Here is a 19,621-nt window from a genome sequence, read left to right as displayed (position 1 = left end):
TGGCTCCATCTAGAATTAGCTTTTTAGTTCTCGATGGAATTGTTAAGGACGTTCAAAGCACATAGAAAGTCTATGTAGCTTTTATTGGTTAGAAGGAAGTCCTAGCCCCAACATTTGCCATATGGTGTGAAGATGTGCTAGGGCACGAGGAAAATTAATCTAGCCTTGTAAATTAGAAGCCCTTGCTCCCGAGCTCTATATGTGTCCTTGCCTCTAGCCTCTATCTAAAACCGACACTTGTGGTCTCGTGTTGACCTCTTAGAGCCTAGTGACATTTTTGGGAATCCCAACATGAGCCATATGATTTAGACTCAAGCAGGATCTTTTTTTGTTATTTGGGATCTATTGTACAATTTAATAGAGAGATAGATGAGGATTGATGTACTAGAACTACATCTGATTCGATGAATGAAGAGGTACTTTTGAGGTACTATTGATAGCTTAACAGAAATTTTGTTAAGCCATAATAGAGCATTTGATGTTATATGGCTTAGGATGTTGGGCGACAAGGATGGTCTAAGAAACAAGTTGAGTGTAACAAAATTACCGATGTTAAGAAACAAGTTGAGTGCAGCAAATTTAGAAATGTGAAGATGGATATTTTGTAAAACTAGGAGGCATAGAGCAAGAAATGGGTAATACTAGAAGAGACGTAGTAGTTCCACAAGCTAATGCAAAGTGATGGAGAACTGATTGGGATGTATGGGCTTGAGCAACAAAGATCAGATAGCATCTGATAAGGAGAGGTGATGCAGCGACTTGAGGGATGCAAGAAAAGGAGGGGAAGACCTAAAGTAACATAGAGGTTGTGGGAAAAGATGTAGAAAAGTTTGAAATTAAATCAGATATGATTCTGAATAGTAAAGCTTCACAAATAAGGATACACAAAACTAATACTAAATAGCTGGACAAGATTGGATGGTTAAACCACATCTTTGAAATTTTCCTTAAAGAAATGGATATCATAAACTAGGACCAATTAAGAAGTTTTTATTGGCGAGGCAGGCAAGAAAGGCCTGACGTTAGCTTCAGAGCTACCTACTAGAAGATTAGACTTGCTAAGCAATAATCTAATAATTGAGCATAAGTTAAACTAAACTTAGAAGTAAGAAAGCAGAAAATAAAATTTTAAATCTGCAAGCTTTGGGAAACTAAGTAAACTACCTAGGTGATTACTATTATCTTAGTTTCTCACTACCAAGAGGGCTTCATTGTTGTCAAGGACTCCACCGACTAACACCATCGTAGCACGTGGCGACCAAGGACTCCACCAATTGGCCTCACCGCCGATCCCTATAATCCACTAGGTCTTGCAAAATTCAACATGCAAAAGGTAAAACTGAGAGCAAATATGAGTTAACGTGCACTGAAGAGATAGCAAACTACATTTATTGATGAAATGTGGGCGTACATAAGGGGTATTTATAGGCTTTGGGAAGGGATAAGGATCACTGGATTTCCTTAAGAGTTAAGCACAAAGATAAAATCCTACTACATTACTCTAAGCAAACTTGTCGAAGTAAAGCTTCTAGAAAGGAAAAACCTTTTGATGGTGATCTAATAGCCGTCGGAACAGTGGACGGTAGTTATATTGCTGTCAGAATGGTTCTGACAGTGAATATCCTCCCGTCGGATCATGGTTAACTCAGAGCCTGATTGGGATTTCTTCTACTTTCTTGGAAGACCACTGGTGAAGCCCCTTTTCTTCCGACAGCACCTTGGCTTCTATCAGATGAGGCTGTGTTGGGCTTAGACTTGAACTTTTGATGGTCTTCTAGAAGGCTTCACTGTCTTTCTTTCTTTCCAATGGTGGTTTTCATACCATCAAAATGGTTCTGATGGCACATCTTCTGATAGAAGCCAAGATATCGTCTAAAGATCAATGTGGCCTATTCTGAGCCCCTTCTGGTTTTTTGGCTGGGCCTGTCCTGCATCATATGGAGAGCTGGTGCCCATGTGGTCAAAGTGTCTAATGTGGATATCTGTTATAAGACACCATGAGTGCATCTATTATTTCTTCTTCATTGCAATTGTTTCTTATGTGCTATTGGTGCAAAAGATATGCCCACTCTTTGATATGCACTGAGGCACCTCATTAATGACTTGGCATTAGTGCTTTAGATCTCACTCATGCAATCATGCATATGATGTATTATGGCAATATATGCATTAGTGTTTTAAAAATCGGCTTTGGTATGTGGCAGTCAAGGGATTGTGTAATGTGTATGTGATATGCAGGTTGCATATATGAATGCATATCATATGCTATTTTTAATTATTTAAAAATAAATATAATATTAAGTATATTAAAGAGATAATAATGCTAATGTTTTTTAATGGATAGATAATAGCAATATTGATAACAATAACTAAAAATTGGTACTCAATACTTAGTATCTATTACCCAATAGCAATAATTATAATATAATTAATATTTTAGCACATTTATACTTATATTTGGCCCACTTAAAGCCTAGATCAAGCAAGGCTCATTGAACTGGTACCGAGGCTTGTACTAGTCGGCAACTAGTTCGGTATGGTATGTATCTATCTCGTGCTGTTCCAGGACGTACCGAAATAGGGAGAGGGAGTAGGGTAAAGGGAGAAGGAGGGAGAGTGCGACATGGAGAGGAGGGGAAGGAGGAAGAGAGAGGGACTATCTGAGAGAGAGGAGGGTCAACAGCTGTCGGAGAGAGGGGAATATTGAGGACCTATGCCTAGAGCCTTTCGACTGCTAGCTCCATGACGCTGGGGGGGGGGGGGGGGGGGGGCTACATGAAGAGGGTCTTACATCTTCGAAGAGGTCGTCACGACGGGGTAGGAGGAATTTATAGGTTGAACCGACTTGCCCGGCCGAACTATCCTGGGTTGGTGCTGGTTCAGTTCGGTATGGGCCGAACCACTTGGTTCGGGTTGGTTTAGCATTTCCTGATATCAAGCTTAAGCGTCAGCTTGAACTTGCTTCATCTACATGGACCCTTATAAGAGTGGTCTATATATGCAGCTTCAAAATGCGAAGTGGTCTCATGTATGCATTATGTGGGCTTATGTATGCGTTGTGTCTGTGAAATGCTAAGTCGACCTCCATTTTGGTCCATATGCGGTATGATTGCATATGGTACTATATGTATGTGTGTATGTGTTGCGCATGAGGCAATATGCATTGTATTTTGCACCACTGTTATGAAATTTTTCCTTGTGCTATTGAATCATTATTAATAATATAACTCAGCAGAGGAATCTTTTATTGTCTCCAGGTTCGTGACTACATGGCCAAGGGTTATGACATTGTCTTGAGAGTGGATATACAAGGTGCAGCTACCCTGAAGTCAATACTTGGTAATTCTGCAGTGTTCATTTTTCTGGTTGCAGAGAGTGAAGCAGCACTTGTAAAGCGGCTAATCGACCGTAGGACAGAAACAGCTGAAATGCTTCTTGTAAGGGTTACCACAGCTCGAGAGGAGGTGAAACACCTGAAAAGTTTTGATTATGTAGTTGTGAATGCTGAGGGGAAGCTGGATGGTGCAGTGAAGCTTGTAGAGTCCATCATTGATGCTGAGAAGGCTAGAGTCCAGCAGCGCAATGTGCAGATTTAGTTAAACAGGTTTTGCTTTGTAGTTTTCTTTTATCACATTTTATGATACATAATATGTCCAAGACGACAGATTCTGATTTACTAGCTAGTTTAAATATTTTAGTACTTCATTGAGGGTGAGATTTAGTTCCTTGTTGACCTAGTAGACATGCTAATCTGCCACAGCAGATTTAGGACACATTGCATCTGATGCTTTAGTATGACCATGCAATTAATCATGAAGTCTCTTATTTCATGAAGACAGAAGCATAAAATTTTATTAAACTTGTAGGTTAAAGATGTCTATAATGTAAAATAAGTTGCTAGGTTCTGTGTGAAAAATAAGGAAATGGTAGCTTATTTGAAAATTTTTTTTGACAAATCCCTTCTAGTAAGGTGTATGAATTTGTCACGTGCTAGTAGTTTGCAATAATGCCTATTATAGTCATTCATTGTTGAGCCCTTCACCTTTTTCCAGCTTGACTTAACTTAACTGCAGAGAAAGTTTTTCATTTTCATTTTTATTTTAATTTTATATATGTTCATAAATTTAGGCTATGTTTAGTTGAGAGTTCTTGTTACTTGTTAGCTTTTTCTTTATTTTTTTTGTCACTCTTCTGCTCTAGTTCAAAATGCCATCTAAAGGTTTTTTGCAAGAGAAAGCCTTAAAAAATTCGCATATCTTATATTTCAGGAACTGAAAAGTCATGTAGTTTGGTGGTCAATATAGTATACCAACTTGTTTCTTGAATTTATGGAGCATTCACGCGTAAGCTTGTCTTGTGCATCACTACATCTACCCCAATATACCAAGTTTGCTAATTGGTTATCATGTACATTGCTGATCTCAAATGGTTGGAACAAGGCTGGATGGTTATGGTTGCATGTTGGCTACATAGTTTTCCTATTACTACCTTATATGATTTTTAATCAATATACTGTAGGACAGACCCATAATCAAGGATGGCCGAACCTGCCCGAACCGCCTGGTTCGGCCTGAACTGAGCCGACCCTGTGAGAAATTGGGTCAGTTCGACCATTGGAGTCGGCTCCTTGCCTCACCTTCTGATCCCTAATGGCAACCGATTGACTTGTCTTTTCAAACATGAGGACCCTCCTCTTAGTGCTTGAGCAATTTTAACAAGGGTGCATATCAGCACACCTAGGCACAAGGTGCAGGTGAAGCCTCACCGAAGTGTGCCTTTGCCTAGCCCCAGCTGAAGCCTAGTTTTTCAGGAATTATAAACGCATGTTTTTTAGCACTTTTTTATGAAACCCAAAGCCCAGGCACAGGAAAAAGTGTGCCTTATCATTTTTGAATTTCAGCTACTAGATCATGATGATCTGCCCAAAGGGGAAAGAGATGAAGAGAGGGTGGATTAGGGATATGAAAGCACCTTTGTGAGGAATCGACACTCCTCCTCTGGTGGATCTAGGGTTCCCACCAGCTCTTCTTCTTCTCCTCTGACAGATCTAAGGCTCCGACCAACTTTTCCATTCTCTATTAAGTCCTTTCTTCTCCTCCCTCCTTTACCACTAGTGCCATGTTCTCCTCCTCTACTACCCTGCTGTTGGTGCTACCTTCTTCTTCTTGGTGTTGTTCTTGTTCTTCATCTTCTTCTTCCTCTTTTCTTTTGTTATTCTCCTCCTCGTCGTCCTCCTCGCTTGCTACCCTGTTGTTGGTGCTACTACTGCTACTGGTGCTCTTGCTCCCATTCCTTTATGCTTCTAAACAAGGGATTCAGTCCTTGCTATGTGATGTGAAACAGGGGACTTAGTCACTTGTCTTCTTATTTTTAGTAGCTGCTGTTGCTGTGTGATAGCAAACAAGGGACCTAGTCCCTTTTTCCCCTTATTTTTCTTCTTTCTTTCTACCTGTTAGGAAATTCATTCCCTTTTTTGGTTATTTTGTGGTGGCTTATTATCTTATTACATTTGAATTTTTGATATGTCACATGTCATGTCCTTCGTATGCATGAATCTAAATGCTAATACATCATTTGTTTGTATTTATGTTTATAAATTGATAAATTTATTATTAGTGTTAGAATCATTTACTTATTATCAAGGTCTGCAATCTCGGTACCGAGTATTGTATCGGTAACTTGTTGGTTCGGTATGGTACCTTACGGTATACCTCTGTACCGAAATAGCTTTCTTATCCATTTTTTCAATTTTTATCTCGGTATACCTCAGTATGGACAGTATGCACCTTTGTACATCTAAGTACAGGGCGGTATGGAGCTTGTATCGACTTGAATGTACCGGTTTCTTTCGGTACGGTACGATACACGGCAGATCTTGCTTATTATTATTTGTGTATGTTGATATTTTTGTGCCTCTTTTCACTGCGTCTTATGTTGCGCCTTGATAAGTTTGTGCATTAATGTACCCTTAGCCTTTGATAAGTTTGTGCTCGAGGGAGTTCATCCAACTTTGTTCTTTGATCACTTGATTCCCTCTTCTCCTCTCCTATGACGGCTCTTCAACTTAGAGCTTACATTAAGAATGCATCTTTTTTCTTGATTCATCCCGAATCTTCGTATTTATTCTAGGTTAATGGATTTTGATGGGTAGATCAAGATCTAGGACTGGGGAAAGCAAATTTCTTTTGATCTGGAAGGACTACCACATGGATCTCATGGACTTTAGTTAATGCAATTTGCTTTCAGGTTTTTTGTTTGTTTTTAAAAAAAAAACATACGCGCTTAATTGCTTAACCCGAATTACACAGTTATCCAGGTTTTTTTTGCACTTTTCTTAATTATATACTTACGTGATATAACAGAATATTGTTTTATGTTAGGTTTTTCCCCTCCCCATCATAGCCTTGAATTCTTGTTCAATGCAGAATAGAAGTAAATATTGTGAAGAGGGAAATTAAGCAAGTAACCACAGCAGTAGGCTTTGGCTTATCCAAAAGCAGCACGTAGTGTCTCCATCATGAGGCAATAAGATGATTGGCCCCCTTGGTCCTACTTTACTTGCAACACATTTTCAACTTCTTGACTTTGGAGGAGTGCATTTGTCATTGATGGTCGAAGACGAACCTACATTCAGTTTGCAACAATTTTATCAAGAGATATGAAGATGAATTTGAGTGCAATGCTGTATAGTAAATCCCAGCACTCAAGCACCACAGCTGTCAAGCCCTGAGGAACTTATTCGAGCCTTGAAGTGTGACCCTAACATCAAGCTAAACTAAAATTCAAAATTAATCATCCTCAATAAAAATCGATCAAAATATCACAAATATTTAACATTCTTGATAAAACCCATAATATCAAACAAAGTATGACTAAAAACATAATATAATCCATGATGTTTGGAGTAGAAATCCACTCAGAACCTTTAACATGATTTGTCATGCATAATATGATACCTTCAAAAGTCCAAGTGGAGATGTTACCAACATCACTCCAATGATTGTTAAATCCAAATGTCAAACTCCAAAATATTGAATCCATTTCTTTGAATAAATCCACTAAAGCTCTTTGAAAATTGTACAATAAATGAAGTGAGTTATGAAGCTCAGTAAGTAAATTTCTACCATAATCAAAGAATTTAAGGTTCCATAAAAAACAAATAACTTTAAGATGGAACACATGATCAATTTATTAGTGAGAAGCTTGAGCAAGAATTTACTAAAATCATTTTGTTCTGAAATTTCAAAAGCAAAGTTGTTGATATCCAAACTCCAGTCTAAAAAAAGTTCAAATAATTTACATAAATTTGTAGTCCAATAGTTGTTCAAAATCAAATGGTTAATGGAAAATTTATATTTCAAAAAGCTCTTATATTCTATACAATTTCTTTTTCTTGCGAAGTTTTACTTATACCTCGATGTCACATGAATTGCCATTGTAGATGAGGCCATGTAAAATCCTTTCTAGTAAGGGCGGCAAAACCATTCTTAATTGTCTGGTTCAAACTGTACTGAGCCGTACTGGTGGCGGATTGAGACGGTTGCAGTAAGCAAAATGAAAAACCGACGATGGAGGAGGAGAGGGAGAAGGGAAGAGAGGGAGGGAGAGAGAGTCCAGAGGGAGAGGGAGAGAGTTCAGAGAGGGAGCTCGAAAGCCCTTGTCTCTGCCTCTGGTCATTCACAAGCTCCGTTGGCAAAGCCCTATTTCATTGCTCGGCCCTGCTCTTTTTATTTTTTTTTCGCTTCTTTAAGTGAAGTCGGCATATAGTGTTTTGTTCGAAAATATACATAAAAGGAACGCTCCGCCCTGTTTCGAACGAAATAGGAGCTTGGCCCCATTCTTTTTAAGTTTTTTTCGCTTCTTTAAGTGAAGTCGGCATAGGATGTTTTGTTTCGAAAATTATATAAATATAATAGGGCCAAGCCTCTGTTTCGTTTGAAACAGAGGCTTGGCCTAGTGGCCCCTATTGATGACCAGAGGAGAGGAGGGCTTCTGAGGCCCCTCTCTCCCTTTCCTGGCATCTCTCTCCCTCCCCCCCCCCCTTCTCATCCCCCATCCGAGCCTCTATTCATTCAAAACAAGGCTCCGCCTAGCAGGGCTTGCGGACGACTGGAGGAGAGGAGGGCTTTCAAGCCCCCTCTCTCTCCCTCTTTCGGCATCTCTCTCTCCACCTCCCTCCCTCCCCCTCTCTCTCTTTTCCTCTCTCCTTCTTCTTCCCCTTTGTTTTTTTTCGGTACACGCCGGGACAGGATGGCATGGTACCATATTTATCGTACTGCAGGCCTACCAGTAGGAAGTGCCAGTTCCGTTACTGCAGACCTTGCTTTCTAGTAAATTGGATGGGGCCACATAAGTCCTCATTGGTTAACTGATAGACCAAATGAGGTCGCATAAATCCTCCTTGCTAATGCAGATGAGGCTGCATAAAATGGTCGAGGTCCATGTATGTTGCTTTCCCAAAGGTCCACATATCCTCATGGATAATTCAAATAAGGTCACATATACCACCTAGATAGGGATTTGAAGAAATCTTCCTTAACAAATTGAATGAGGCTGATGTACCATGTAGCTAGTGGTCCACATAAGTTGTTTACTTTTGTTATATTTTCAGTTTGCAAAACTATCCAAATGCCTTATGAATAACTTATAATATATTCCATCACAACACAAATGTTCAAATTCCTAAATACCATTTCAAAATCTCATAAAAAATCAGAATTTCCATATCAAATACCAAAACATGACTTCCAATTAACATGGCACCAAGACTTCAAGGAAAGATCAGCCAAAAATCTTTGGAATAAATCATTGGTTCCAAATTCCTAACAACTATAGAATTGAATTGGATTACAGAATCAAACTTTCAAAAGAAACATAGGTTTCAGAAATAGTTTTGAGGTCTAAATCTTTTAAAGAAAAAACATGATTTGAAATTTGCTTGAAGTCATCATGGTTGATAAAAGTAGTCATGAGGAAAACCTAAAACTTTGAATTTTAAAAAGACCATGATTTCAAAGTTTTCAAAACAAGACATAAGCATATGGTGGAACATAAACTCAGAAAACAATACTAAAATCTTGTACGCATGGAGAAGTCATTTACCTAGCAGAATAAAAATCCTCCTCCTCCTCATCATCATCACCACCACTTCTTCTGCTTTCCTTCCTCCTAGCCAAGTTACCCTTCCTTTCCTTAGATTGTCCTCCTTGCTGCTATTTAGATTTATGTGGGGCCCATTTAACTAGGTTGATTACGGACTATCTTAGTAGGTTGGTCACAAGTGGACCCACAAGGTCAATCATGTATTGAGGTCGGTTGGGCAAGGGTGTCCAACAATTAAGTGACTCAGCAGACGGACTAAGATAGGGACAGATGAACAAAAGCTTATTTACATGTAATATCATTTAAAGAAAAGCTTATTTACATGTAATATCATTTATGTACTTGCTTATGACGTTACATGCAAGGAAACACCTCCTGTTTGATATTCAATAAAAAATGTTAAAAAATCTGTTTCCTCAAGAATAAGAAGTTGATATCCAAACTTTAGTTCAAAATACCGATTTTTGGCTCTGAATCAGATTTTCAACTGTCGAATGCTGGGGGATTTCTAAAATCTTAAAGTTTCATAACTTCTCTTGTGCATAAACATTACTAAAAAAATCAGTAGTCTGATTAGAAAAATCTTATAAGTTTAATCTCCAAAGCATGTCACCCAAAATAATGCTAAAAATGCTTAGCATTTCAATGGATTGGTCCATTTTCAAATTTTCTCATCCATTTGTATGTGTATTTTCTATTCATTACTTTTTTTAAAAATATCTTGGGTCATTACAATAGAGCATTGCACAAAAAGCCAAATTACCACAAAATGTCTAACAGCCATCCATGTCATAACATCGTTCTAGGTTTTAGAGTTTAGTGTTATCTTGCTAGAGATTGCATTGTCTCCTTTTTATGCTGGATCTGTTTGCAAAATGCTTAGGTTTGAGGTAAATATCTGTCTTTCGTTAGATTCAGTCCGAATCATTATGTTTATTTGGTGTTCTATACATTCTATCTTTTTTGGATTTGAGCTTAAGAATTGTTCCGAAGTATGAGAGAGCTCATATATTGTCTAAATCAATTTCAGAAGTCACTGTGGTTTTGTCACAATTCTCTTTGTATTCAGTATTTATATTACCATTAAGGACTGATCCAATCAGTCTTCCCTAAGCTTTCCATTTTTCCACACTCGTATCCTCAAATTTGTTAGCACAACTTCTCTTTTACCAACATGCACGTCACTGCACAGATGCAGGGAATTTGCCTAGAAGTTTGAAAAAGTTTCAGAGAACCAAATCTCAAAAAGAAATAAAAAACATAATATGTCATATATTTACATGCTTTTGAATATTAAGGCTAGAATAATATATGCAATTTTAGCTAGAATAGGATGGCAGCAAGTATGCACCCCTTTTGTTGAATTGTTCATTGCATTCTTTACTACTACCCTCAAATTAAGATTCCAAATTGATTGTTTTCCCTTTTACCATTCATATGTTATCATTTATTCTATATGGTTGCTAACTTGTGCAAGATTTGCTATTACCAATGCTAAATATGACAAATTGGTTGAGCAATCTATATGGATGCGTGGTTTGTAGTTTCTGTCCTTTCTTTGAAGCTTTTGCATAATCCAATAAAATTATCATAATATCCTGTAACACTGTTGCTGGTCAATTCACATCATTTAAATGTTAAATGCTTGAATTTTCCTTCTACAAATTCCACATGAAAGACCTTCTTTCAGCCTGTCTGTTCATTGGCTAATTTTCTATTAAATCTTGAGTTATTGCAGCCTATTATCTTACCATTTCTTGTGCTTTTAATATTGCGTCCATATAATAATATTATCTTTTGTGCTTCTTACTCATCCAGAATGTAACTTTTATGTGTCAAAACATGTGAGATGTATGCCTATTGAAATTTTGATGTCTTGGTCATCTTATACTAGTTATTATCAGTTCAAATATTGGTTGGAATTTAAGCTATGATCTTGGATATGAGCTTTTTGCACAATGCTTTTTGGTTACAGTTGAATCCTAGTAATCAAATTTAATATGAGGCTACAAATTTCTGCTCTCCTTATATGAAATCCATGTCGCAATTTCACGCTTTTAGGTTTGAATTAAAATCTCTTGTGCATGTCATAATCTTATCAAGCACAACATATATGAGCTTCTAATAATAATATAGTTCACATCTTGTTTTGCTCCAAAGATAGAACCTTCTAGTGTATTTGATGACAACATCACAACACCATTTAACCCAGCATAGGTGTGAAAAGGCATTGAAATTAGAGATCAACACTTAGCAGATGATACCCCTACACATAACCCTTGATAGACCATTGATAATGCAGAGATGGGTAGCGTGCAAGAAGGAGATGCCAGGCTATCTGATGAGGACAACGGGGATATGGAATTGCATGAAGTTATGACTTCTACAAGCTTGGAAGCAGTGAAGGAAGATTACTACATGTATGCCTTCAAAAAGGGTTTTAGCATCCGCAGGGGATTCTTTTAGTGCGGCCAAGAGCAACATTATTAGAAGGCAGGAATTCACATACTCTAAAGAGGGATTCTATATCTAAAGGGAAGGGAATGGTTACTGGAGATGGCATGCAATAGTTCTCTACTCACAGAAAATCACAAAGTATGCTCACTAGTTGTAAAGCATCAATGTGCATTAAGAACATAGAGGTTGGGATGTGGGAGGTTGCAATTTGTAGACAAGCACAACAACCATGAGCTGACATAAAGTCTCTCCAAAGCATGCTTTATTCGATCCCATCGAGAAATTGGGAAAGAGGAAAAAAAGGAAGTTAGTAGACACTCTACATGAGTCGAATTTTGACACAACAAATCATGAATGTCATCTCCTTATTGTGTGATAGTTTGGAAAACATGCTATTCACGAGGAAGGGCATCAATAGCCATCGAACAGATCTCTGCAAATAATTAGTATTTATTTGCAAATGACTTTAGATCACTTTCAAGATCTCCATGAGGAAAACCATTTTTTTTCTTTCAGCTTATTGTTGGGTACATCGTGAGAACTTTTTTTAGGTTGATGAGAAGTTGTTGAATTGATATCAACACTTTGGTGATGTGATTACGTTTGCCATCAACTGTACCAGCAAATACAACATGCCATTTTCCCCATCCTTGGTGTTAACCATCACATGCAATATATGATGTTTTTTTAATAAGAGATGAGGAGGTCGAATCTTTTGTCTTGGTTTTTGAAACATTTCTAGAGGTAATGTACTGTTGGCACTCAAAATCCATTCCTATGGATCAAGACCTAGCTATGAAGAAAGCAATTGCACAAGTGTTCCCCAATAATGTGCGTAGTTTCTACAAGTGGCATATATTACTAAATGTAAGGAAGGATTTTCTGCCTATTCCAATACTAGATGGGTTTTGGACTAGTCCTAAGAATTGTATAAGTGGCAACCTTAGCAGTAGAACAATTCGAGACGTCATGAGATGCTTTAATAAAGATGCATCAACCATTGCAAAAAGAATGTGTTATCCTCATCTATATTTCAAAAGCTCAACTCTATTAGCTAGACTAAATTACCAAATTAATTTGAGATTATGCCTATAATTGTATCAACCAAAATTTGCCGTCTCGGTACTGGACCCTGTACCGGTGCCATACTAGCATAGTGTTGGTACGGTGCAGCATAAAATTTTTTTGGCGTACCGAGTGTCGGTACGCCATCCGTACCGGATACCGGTACTGAACCAGTATGGTATGGTACGCTCTGTACCGATCGGTTTGGGCCGGTATGGTGTACAGTGGTAGATACTATTAATTATCTAAGAGATTAAATTGGTACATGCAAAAAGCTCAACCCAACATAAGGCTAATCACCCCAATAGAGGACAATCAAGTTGAACAAGCTTGAATTAGAGAAGAATTAGATTTTGTTATATGTTTTAGCATTGAATTAGAGAAGAATTAGATTTTGTTATATGTTTTAGCAACCGGATGTTCAAGGTTGTAAAGTTAAGCATTTTGAATTTATGCCTGTAAGTGAAAGTTTGAAACATGAATTGTATATTAAAGCATCCAAATGCACTCAAAATTATTTATGCTTGTATTGAATAATGGTCAGAAAAACTCACTATAATGAAGTAAAACCTTGACAACTCTAAGTTCAACATGGTCTTACATCTAGGGATAGAGTAGCATAACAAAATGTTCAATGACTTGTACAAATACGGCAATGTGTAGAGCCACATCGGATGAGAAAAGGAACCTCTCAGTGATACTAAGTACGAACCCTCAAAATCGACGCCCATCTCGGCCAACCGATCTTCTGGTTGGTCGCCTTCTCTAAGAGTACACAAATCTTGAAAATGATCTCTTTATCAATTCAATTCCAAATATCGAGAAACATAGGGCAACAAGCCTGAATGTTGTCTTTCCTCCTATTGATTCAAGTAGTGATAATTTTATGGTCACCATCTAGCCAAATGTGCTTAATTTTTGAGTTTGTGCACAGCAAAACTAACATTGTCCCAAGCAGCACAAATGTTAGCACTAGGAATAGAAGGCTACAATGGTTCCCCTCCAATTTTTACCAATTTTACCCTTCATTATTGGTTTTGTCCTTTCCAAAGCTGCCCCCTTGCAACATTGGTAAAAGCATGCGGTTTTCTTTGATATTTGTGCTTAGATTTATGAATAGCCAACACAAGTTAGCATTTAGTGAAAAAATGTAATAGAAGAGAAGACTATTGTGCCTCAAATAAGACGTTATAGTCTTGTAAGACTATGGGATTTTTACTTGAAATAAAAATTCTAAAATAGTAGACAAACTTGTTTGTCATGCAAAGTCCAACAAAGAATTAAGGAAAGAAAGTAATGTATTAATGGAAGAGCTGAAGTATAATTAATTTGGAGTTTTGACAACCTAAATCATATTGCTTGATGGATCTGGAAGAAGAAAATAGCTCTACAATTTTCAATTATGGTATTCCCAAAAAATGACAGGTAAATGCCTTCATGTCGAACTAATAAAGGAAGAGATAAGAAACAAAACAACCCAACAAGAAGTGAGAAACAACCATCACAGAAAGGTTTGCGGACATAATCAACAAGTCTGATAGTTGAATTACTGAATTCGTTCCATGTTGATACGAAATTTTGAAATTCTCAATCAAACAGACTATGAAACATAGAAACTTGATCTTTGAGTAGCATTTAATGACTTAAAAGAAAATTGAATAGAAATATAAGATATTAAACATGTGTCAGTAGGCTGCACACTTCCTAAAGCATTTTGGTACTGCCTTTGATCTGAAACCAACAGACTTTGCATACTTGTTTGCCTTGGAAAGAACTTCATCATGAAGTTTGTTCTTTTGATAGGAAATCTAGTCTATGACAAGCTGTTATAGAAAATGTTTCATTTGCCCCATTCAGGTTAGCTGATTATTTCGAATTGGTCAGCCGAGTTGGGTGCTGATTTTTGAGGGTTATTGTTGCCAAGAAGTTCCCTTTTTTCATTTGATATGGCTCTATATATTGTTATATCTCTGCAAGTCATTGAACACTTTGTCATGGTACTCTACCCCCAGATGTAAGACCATTGAACATAGAGTTGTTGATAATTTTTCTTCATTCTAATGAGCTTATTTGATTGTTATTAAGTATAAGAATAAACACTTTTGAGTGCATTTGGATGTCTTAAGATCCAATTCGTGTTTCATTCAAGGACTCAAATTTTGTGGGACAAGGCTGTCTTGGTTTTTTGCATGGATGGGACGTGCCCCATCTTAACACTTGGGATGGTGGACATCCCATCCCATGCTATCATGTTCTGATCCTATCCCAACGCTCAGGACATTGCCTTGTCCTGACACTTGGGATGCCTTGTCATTCCACTGGGACATAATTTCTTCATTTCATTTTTTTCTTCTTATATCCATAAATCAAAATTAGAATGCTTAACTTTGTGGCCTTGAACATTTGGTTGGTAGAATGTACAATAGAATCTAATTCTTCTTTAAAATTCAAGCTGGATCAATTGGAATGATTAACCTCTTTACATGTACAAGTTTAAACCATTAGATTGTTTAGATGATATAGCTACAAGTGTAATTTTGAATTAAATTGGCATTCTAGTTTAGCTAATAGAGTTGAGCTTTTGGATCATAAATGGGAATAACGAATTTCTTTTGAAATGGTTGATACTTCTTTATTAAAACGTCCCATGGTGTCTCAAATTGTTCTGAAGTTAAGACTGTTTCTTACACAATTCTTAAGATCAACATTAAAACCCTCTTCTCTGTGATAATAGGAAAGTAACTTTTTCTTTATATTTTGTAATATATTTTACTTACAGAAATGATGCAGTGTACGGAAAAATTTGTGCAATTGTCTTCTTTGTAGCTGGGTCCTGATCTGGGAGTGGATTTCAGGTGCTGTCTGTACGTCGCTTCTGGAAATGTTTTAGTGGCCTAGGTGAATGATTCTCCAGTCATTTTTTTTTATTAGAGCACATCAAAACATCATAGACTGCATGTTATGGTTAATGCCAACGTATGGGGCAAACATCATGTATTTTTTTAGTCACATATGTGTTTTTGATGATACCTCATCACCAAAGTTTTGAGATGCAAAGCTTGACTTCCGCCAAAGTGTTTTGTTCCTAGTTTCCTATTCGCTATATCGTATAAACACTTTAACAACAAATATGTTTGTTTTTATTATTGTATGATGTTTACTTTATATTATTTATAGGGATGCTCCATCCCTTTGAATTTCCATGCCCAAAATTTCTTGAAAGATCTGTTTCTCTCCTGCACAAGAATCTGCTCCTGCACATGCTCCGAACTTAGATAACTGGAAAGACAAAATCAAATATGAAAAGACCATCTATTGTTGATTGTTGACATACAGTTTAATCATTTGAAGCACACGTTTTGAACCAACCAATTGTTAATTTCATGTGGTAACCTCTAGCACTGTTATTAAAGGTGAAATGGTAGAATGACTGTTGACCATGCACCTGCAGTGGACTGGAAATGATCACCTTGCTTTTCTATAGTTTCCACATAGCATATCGATGCAGACTGGCAAACAGAAAACATGCAAGCATGCGTGCCCAATTCTTTCATGCAGACAGGGCATGGACATGCATAGCAAAGACATCTAAAATTACTAAGAGCATCTCATGCATTTTCTACCAAATATGACAGTAACTCAGAACTAGTTAATAAGCATGGCGTGCTTCTTTCTAAATCACCATTTGCTTGCATGTTGGTGTCTGAGGCATCATCTCCTCATGTTCTTGTCAAAAGAAATTCTGGACGTTTTGCTAGACAATCCACCACCAAATGTCAAGGCATAGTCAATTCTGTACTTCGATGCTTCTTATTCATCTTCTCCAAAATATATGTCATTATTCATTACTTCTTCACTACATAAATGAGTTCATGAAAATGGAAGATTTTGCATGTTAGATAAATGTGACAAATTTTTTGAATGAAATGGCTGTTATTTATTTCTGTATGATTCTGAAATGGAAACTAACTTCTTCCTACTTCTATTGATAGGTCACTCGATGTTACTTTGCTTTCTCCGAAGGACATTATATTTTCCTTATTTGCTGTGATTCTTTTGAAGGGGAGATTGCTGCAGGAGAAATCTCTATTTGTGAGGAAGATTTTTAGTGAGAGCTGTTAGTGGCTTTGACAATGGTTGAAACCGAAAGGGATTTGGAGGCACCAACTTAATGACAGGAAAGGTCTTTTTCTGTATCACGTTATTGCTAAGTGGGCATCTTTCCATGTAAATTATGAATTCATCAACCCATAATCACCATCAGAATATTCATATCTTTCCTGTAACAGTAATAAAATTCAAGATATTAGCCTACTGCTCTTTCCAATCGCATGCATCACACAAACTAACTAGAGTGGCAGCCTGGCAGCTACACTGGAATGCTCCAATTGGACATGCTGAAAAAGTTGGTCCAGAAGGATTATGAGAATCCTGTTCCACGGTGCTTAGGTTGATGAGGTGGTATCAGGGAACTCTCCTTAAATTACCAGTTATTCAGACCAAATGAGTTGTCCCTGACTCAAGTAATGTATTTCTGTGGAAGTAAATTGAAACCATTTCCAGAATTCTATCTGAAGCAGCAAGGCATTGTGCTTTGAAACTGTAAAGAACAGTTATGTTGGATCCTGTTAGCATGACAAGATCTAGCATGACGTTATTACAGCTTGGAGGCGCGGTTTTGACGTTTGACCATGACTTTATGGACTCTCACAACAGGATTGCTTTCTCCAGCTATCTAGTCTATCACGCTGTTCTAAGGGAGATTGCTTGCCTGGGGTATCAACATTATCAGGCTATCTTACTCAGTATACAGGCACAGGACAGGATATTTGTTTGACGGAATTGTATACGACCATGTCGACCATGTTATGAGATACTCTATAGGCCAATGAGGATGAAAGCGCACAGATGCTTTCATTTCCTGAAATCAGTTGCTCTTTATTACAAATTAACCTTTCAACTTTTATATTTATGTGCTCTGCCTTTACGAATTATTTTTTGTTGAAAAAAAATGAACCATTTGTTAACTGTATTCAGTTTGTTTCTGGTACAATTAACTGGCTTCATCAAGAAGTGTTTCTTTGGGATGCTGTTGCTGCAGAGCGAGCGTTCGCAGCGGCTCATGCATTTGTTAAGAGGAGGCTTGGGAGCGGGAAACAACCCACCATGGTTTTGGGGCCAAAATTCAGCAAAATACTCACATTGATAAAGAGCGAGGACATGGAAGAAGAGAAGAGTGTCTATGCGGTATGCATGGAGGAGTACAAGGAATTTCAGCCATGCCATATGCTGCTCCGCTGTTTTCACTTCTTGCACCATCGCTGCCTTCTTGTGATAGTCCCAGACTCGCCAATCTCATCGCCATTCGAAAATGCAGCATCGGTGGGATGCATAATCTAGTGAAAATGATACGGTAGATAGATTTGAAATGTTTGGAGTTCAATGTTAGTCGTTCCTCTTGTTATTAAATTAAATTGAACATTTTTGGAGTCTATTTTCTGTTGGATTTCAAAGACACTTGAAAAATTATGGTGGAGTTTTTTGTTTATCAATGTAATTGGAATATATGAGTTTTCCCAATGGACACATTCCCTTTCTATAAACTTCCCAAACAGTCTATCAGTTTGTTCTGTCTTTTAATTTGGATTACATCTGCTATTAAGTTCACGAGCGGGTTCTTTCTGAAACCTTTTGTCCACCCTTCCAATTTTCATATAAACGGGTGTATACCAAAAGAATGGATATATAATCTACCGAACATATGTGAGACAAGATGATGTTTCAACCTTTATTTACTTCACCTCCGAAAAACCGGGAGTTCTGTCGTTGATCAAATTAAAAGACAAAATCTTTAATAAATAGAGAGAATTTGTAGTAGCATGAGATCAAAATCTATTTGTTTTACAAATATTGGTGTCCGAATGGTTTAGTCTTGTCCTCGATTTGATATTTGGCCCAGCTTCCACCCATCCTAGTTCCAAATTATTAGAAAAATTTTTGAAGGATATTGAAAGCTACTTTCTCATCGGTTACAAATTATGATTTTTTTTTAAAGCTATCTTTGAATCATCAAAATTCATAGATAAGTAGATACTCAACTAAACATGAGTTACTCGAAAATGTATTACATTCCTATAGTCAACCAGACATGCCTAAATCATTTTTTCTAGCATCATATTTCTACTTTTCAGAAAAAATTTTCCGCGAGAAAGAAATTTTCTTGCTAACCAAAATTTCCCGCGAGGAATAGATTTTTAAATTTGAAATTTAAATTTGAAATCTTTTCAAAGGAAGGAAATAATAAAAATTCTTATTTAAAATTTATCCGTTTTAAAAGGAAATTAAAATTTCCAGCCGTAACTGTCACTATGTGTGTCTTGATTGAAGTCGTTGAGCTTCAGGAGGTTTGTTAGAGCCTATTAAAACCAAAATCCTGACTTGCATACCACGACGTTTACCAGCTTCTATGAATCCAAATCCGAACCAAACAGGGATATTCGTATCTCCTCTCTTGACAAATCCTAGTCGGGTTCTATTTTTCCTCAGCCCATCTGACCATCTGACCTCAAAGCTAGAGCTCTATCAGAAAAAAATATAGGACATTTATAGCGGTGAAAGTCATACCTCGTGTACTCTTTATCCTTCATACTAACAGGTAAGCAACGATATCACTTCCAAACCATATTTCGGGATCTCTTTCATTGTCACCAATATTTATGTCTCAAAGGGTGAAAAGAAATATCCACTATTTATTTACACACAATAGTTTTGTAGTTCTTGTGCCTCTTTGATATTGTAAAATTTTATTGTAGTGAATTCTTAATCCCGAAGTTTCTGGGATTCCATATCAGTTTATCACCTTTCAATTCTATTTTATATTTTTCCATCCCAAACTTCCTCGGCTTCCTTATCTTACTAGGATACTGCATTGCTCCGAAACTCTCCACCGTAATTGGAAAGTGGGCTCATAGGATATTTATTTGCACGATAAATTTCC

General features: G+C 37.2%; 1 protein-coding gene across 4 annotated transcripts in view; it reads left to right on the top strand.

Annotated features, from left to right (window-relative positions):
* The window catches only part of LOC103713860 (guanylate kinase 2, chloroplastic/mitochondrial), a 29,476-nt gene extending 11,266 nt beyond the window's left edge, over positions 1 to 18,210 (top strand). The window contains exons 4-6 of one of the 4 annotated variants that reach the window (XR_005510009.1): positions 3,258 to 3,604; positions 15,404 to 15,522; positions 16,617 to 18,210. Coding sequence is in view for 2 of the 4 variants with exons in the window: in XM_008800908.4 (XP_008799130.1) it covers positions 3,258 to 3,596 (339 nt within the window). In the remaining 2 variants the exon portion in view is untranslated. The other 3 variants (XR_605116.4, XM_008800908.4, XM_008800909.4) reach the window with 3 other exon arrangements.
* Positions 18,211 to 19,621: the final 1,411 nt, after the last annotated feature.

The sequence above is a fragment of the Phoenix dactylifera genome, unplaced genomic scaffold (genome assembly GCF_009389715.1).
Source record: "Phoenix dactylifera cultivar Barhee BC4 unplaced genomic scaffold, palm_55x_up_171113_PBpolish2nd_filt_p 001577F, whole genome shotgun sequence".
Classification (NCBI taxonomy): domain Eukaryota; kingdom Viridiplantae; phylum Streptophyta; class Magnoliopsida; order Arecales; family Arecaceae; genus Phoenix; species Phoenix dactylifera.
Note: the sequence above shows the minus strand (reverse complement) of the source record. Positions and strands in the feature narration are given on the sequence as shown.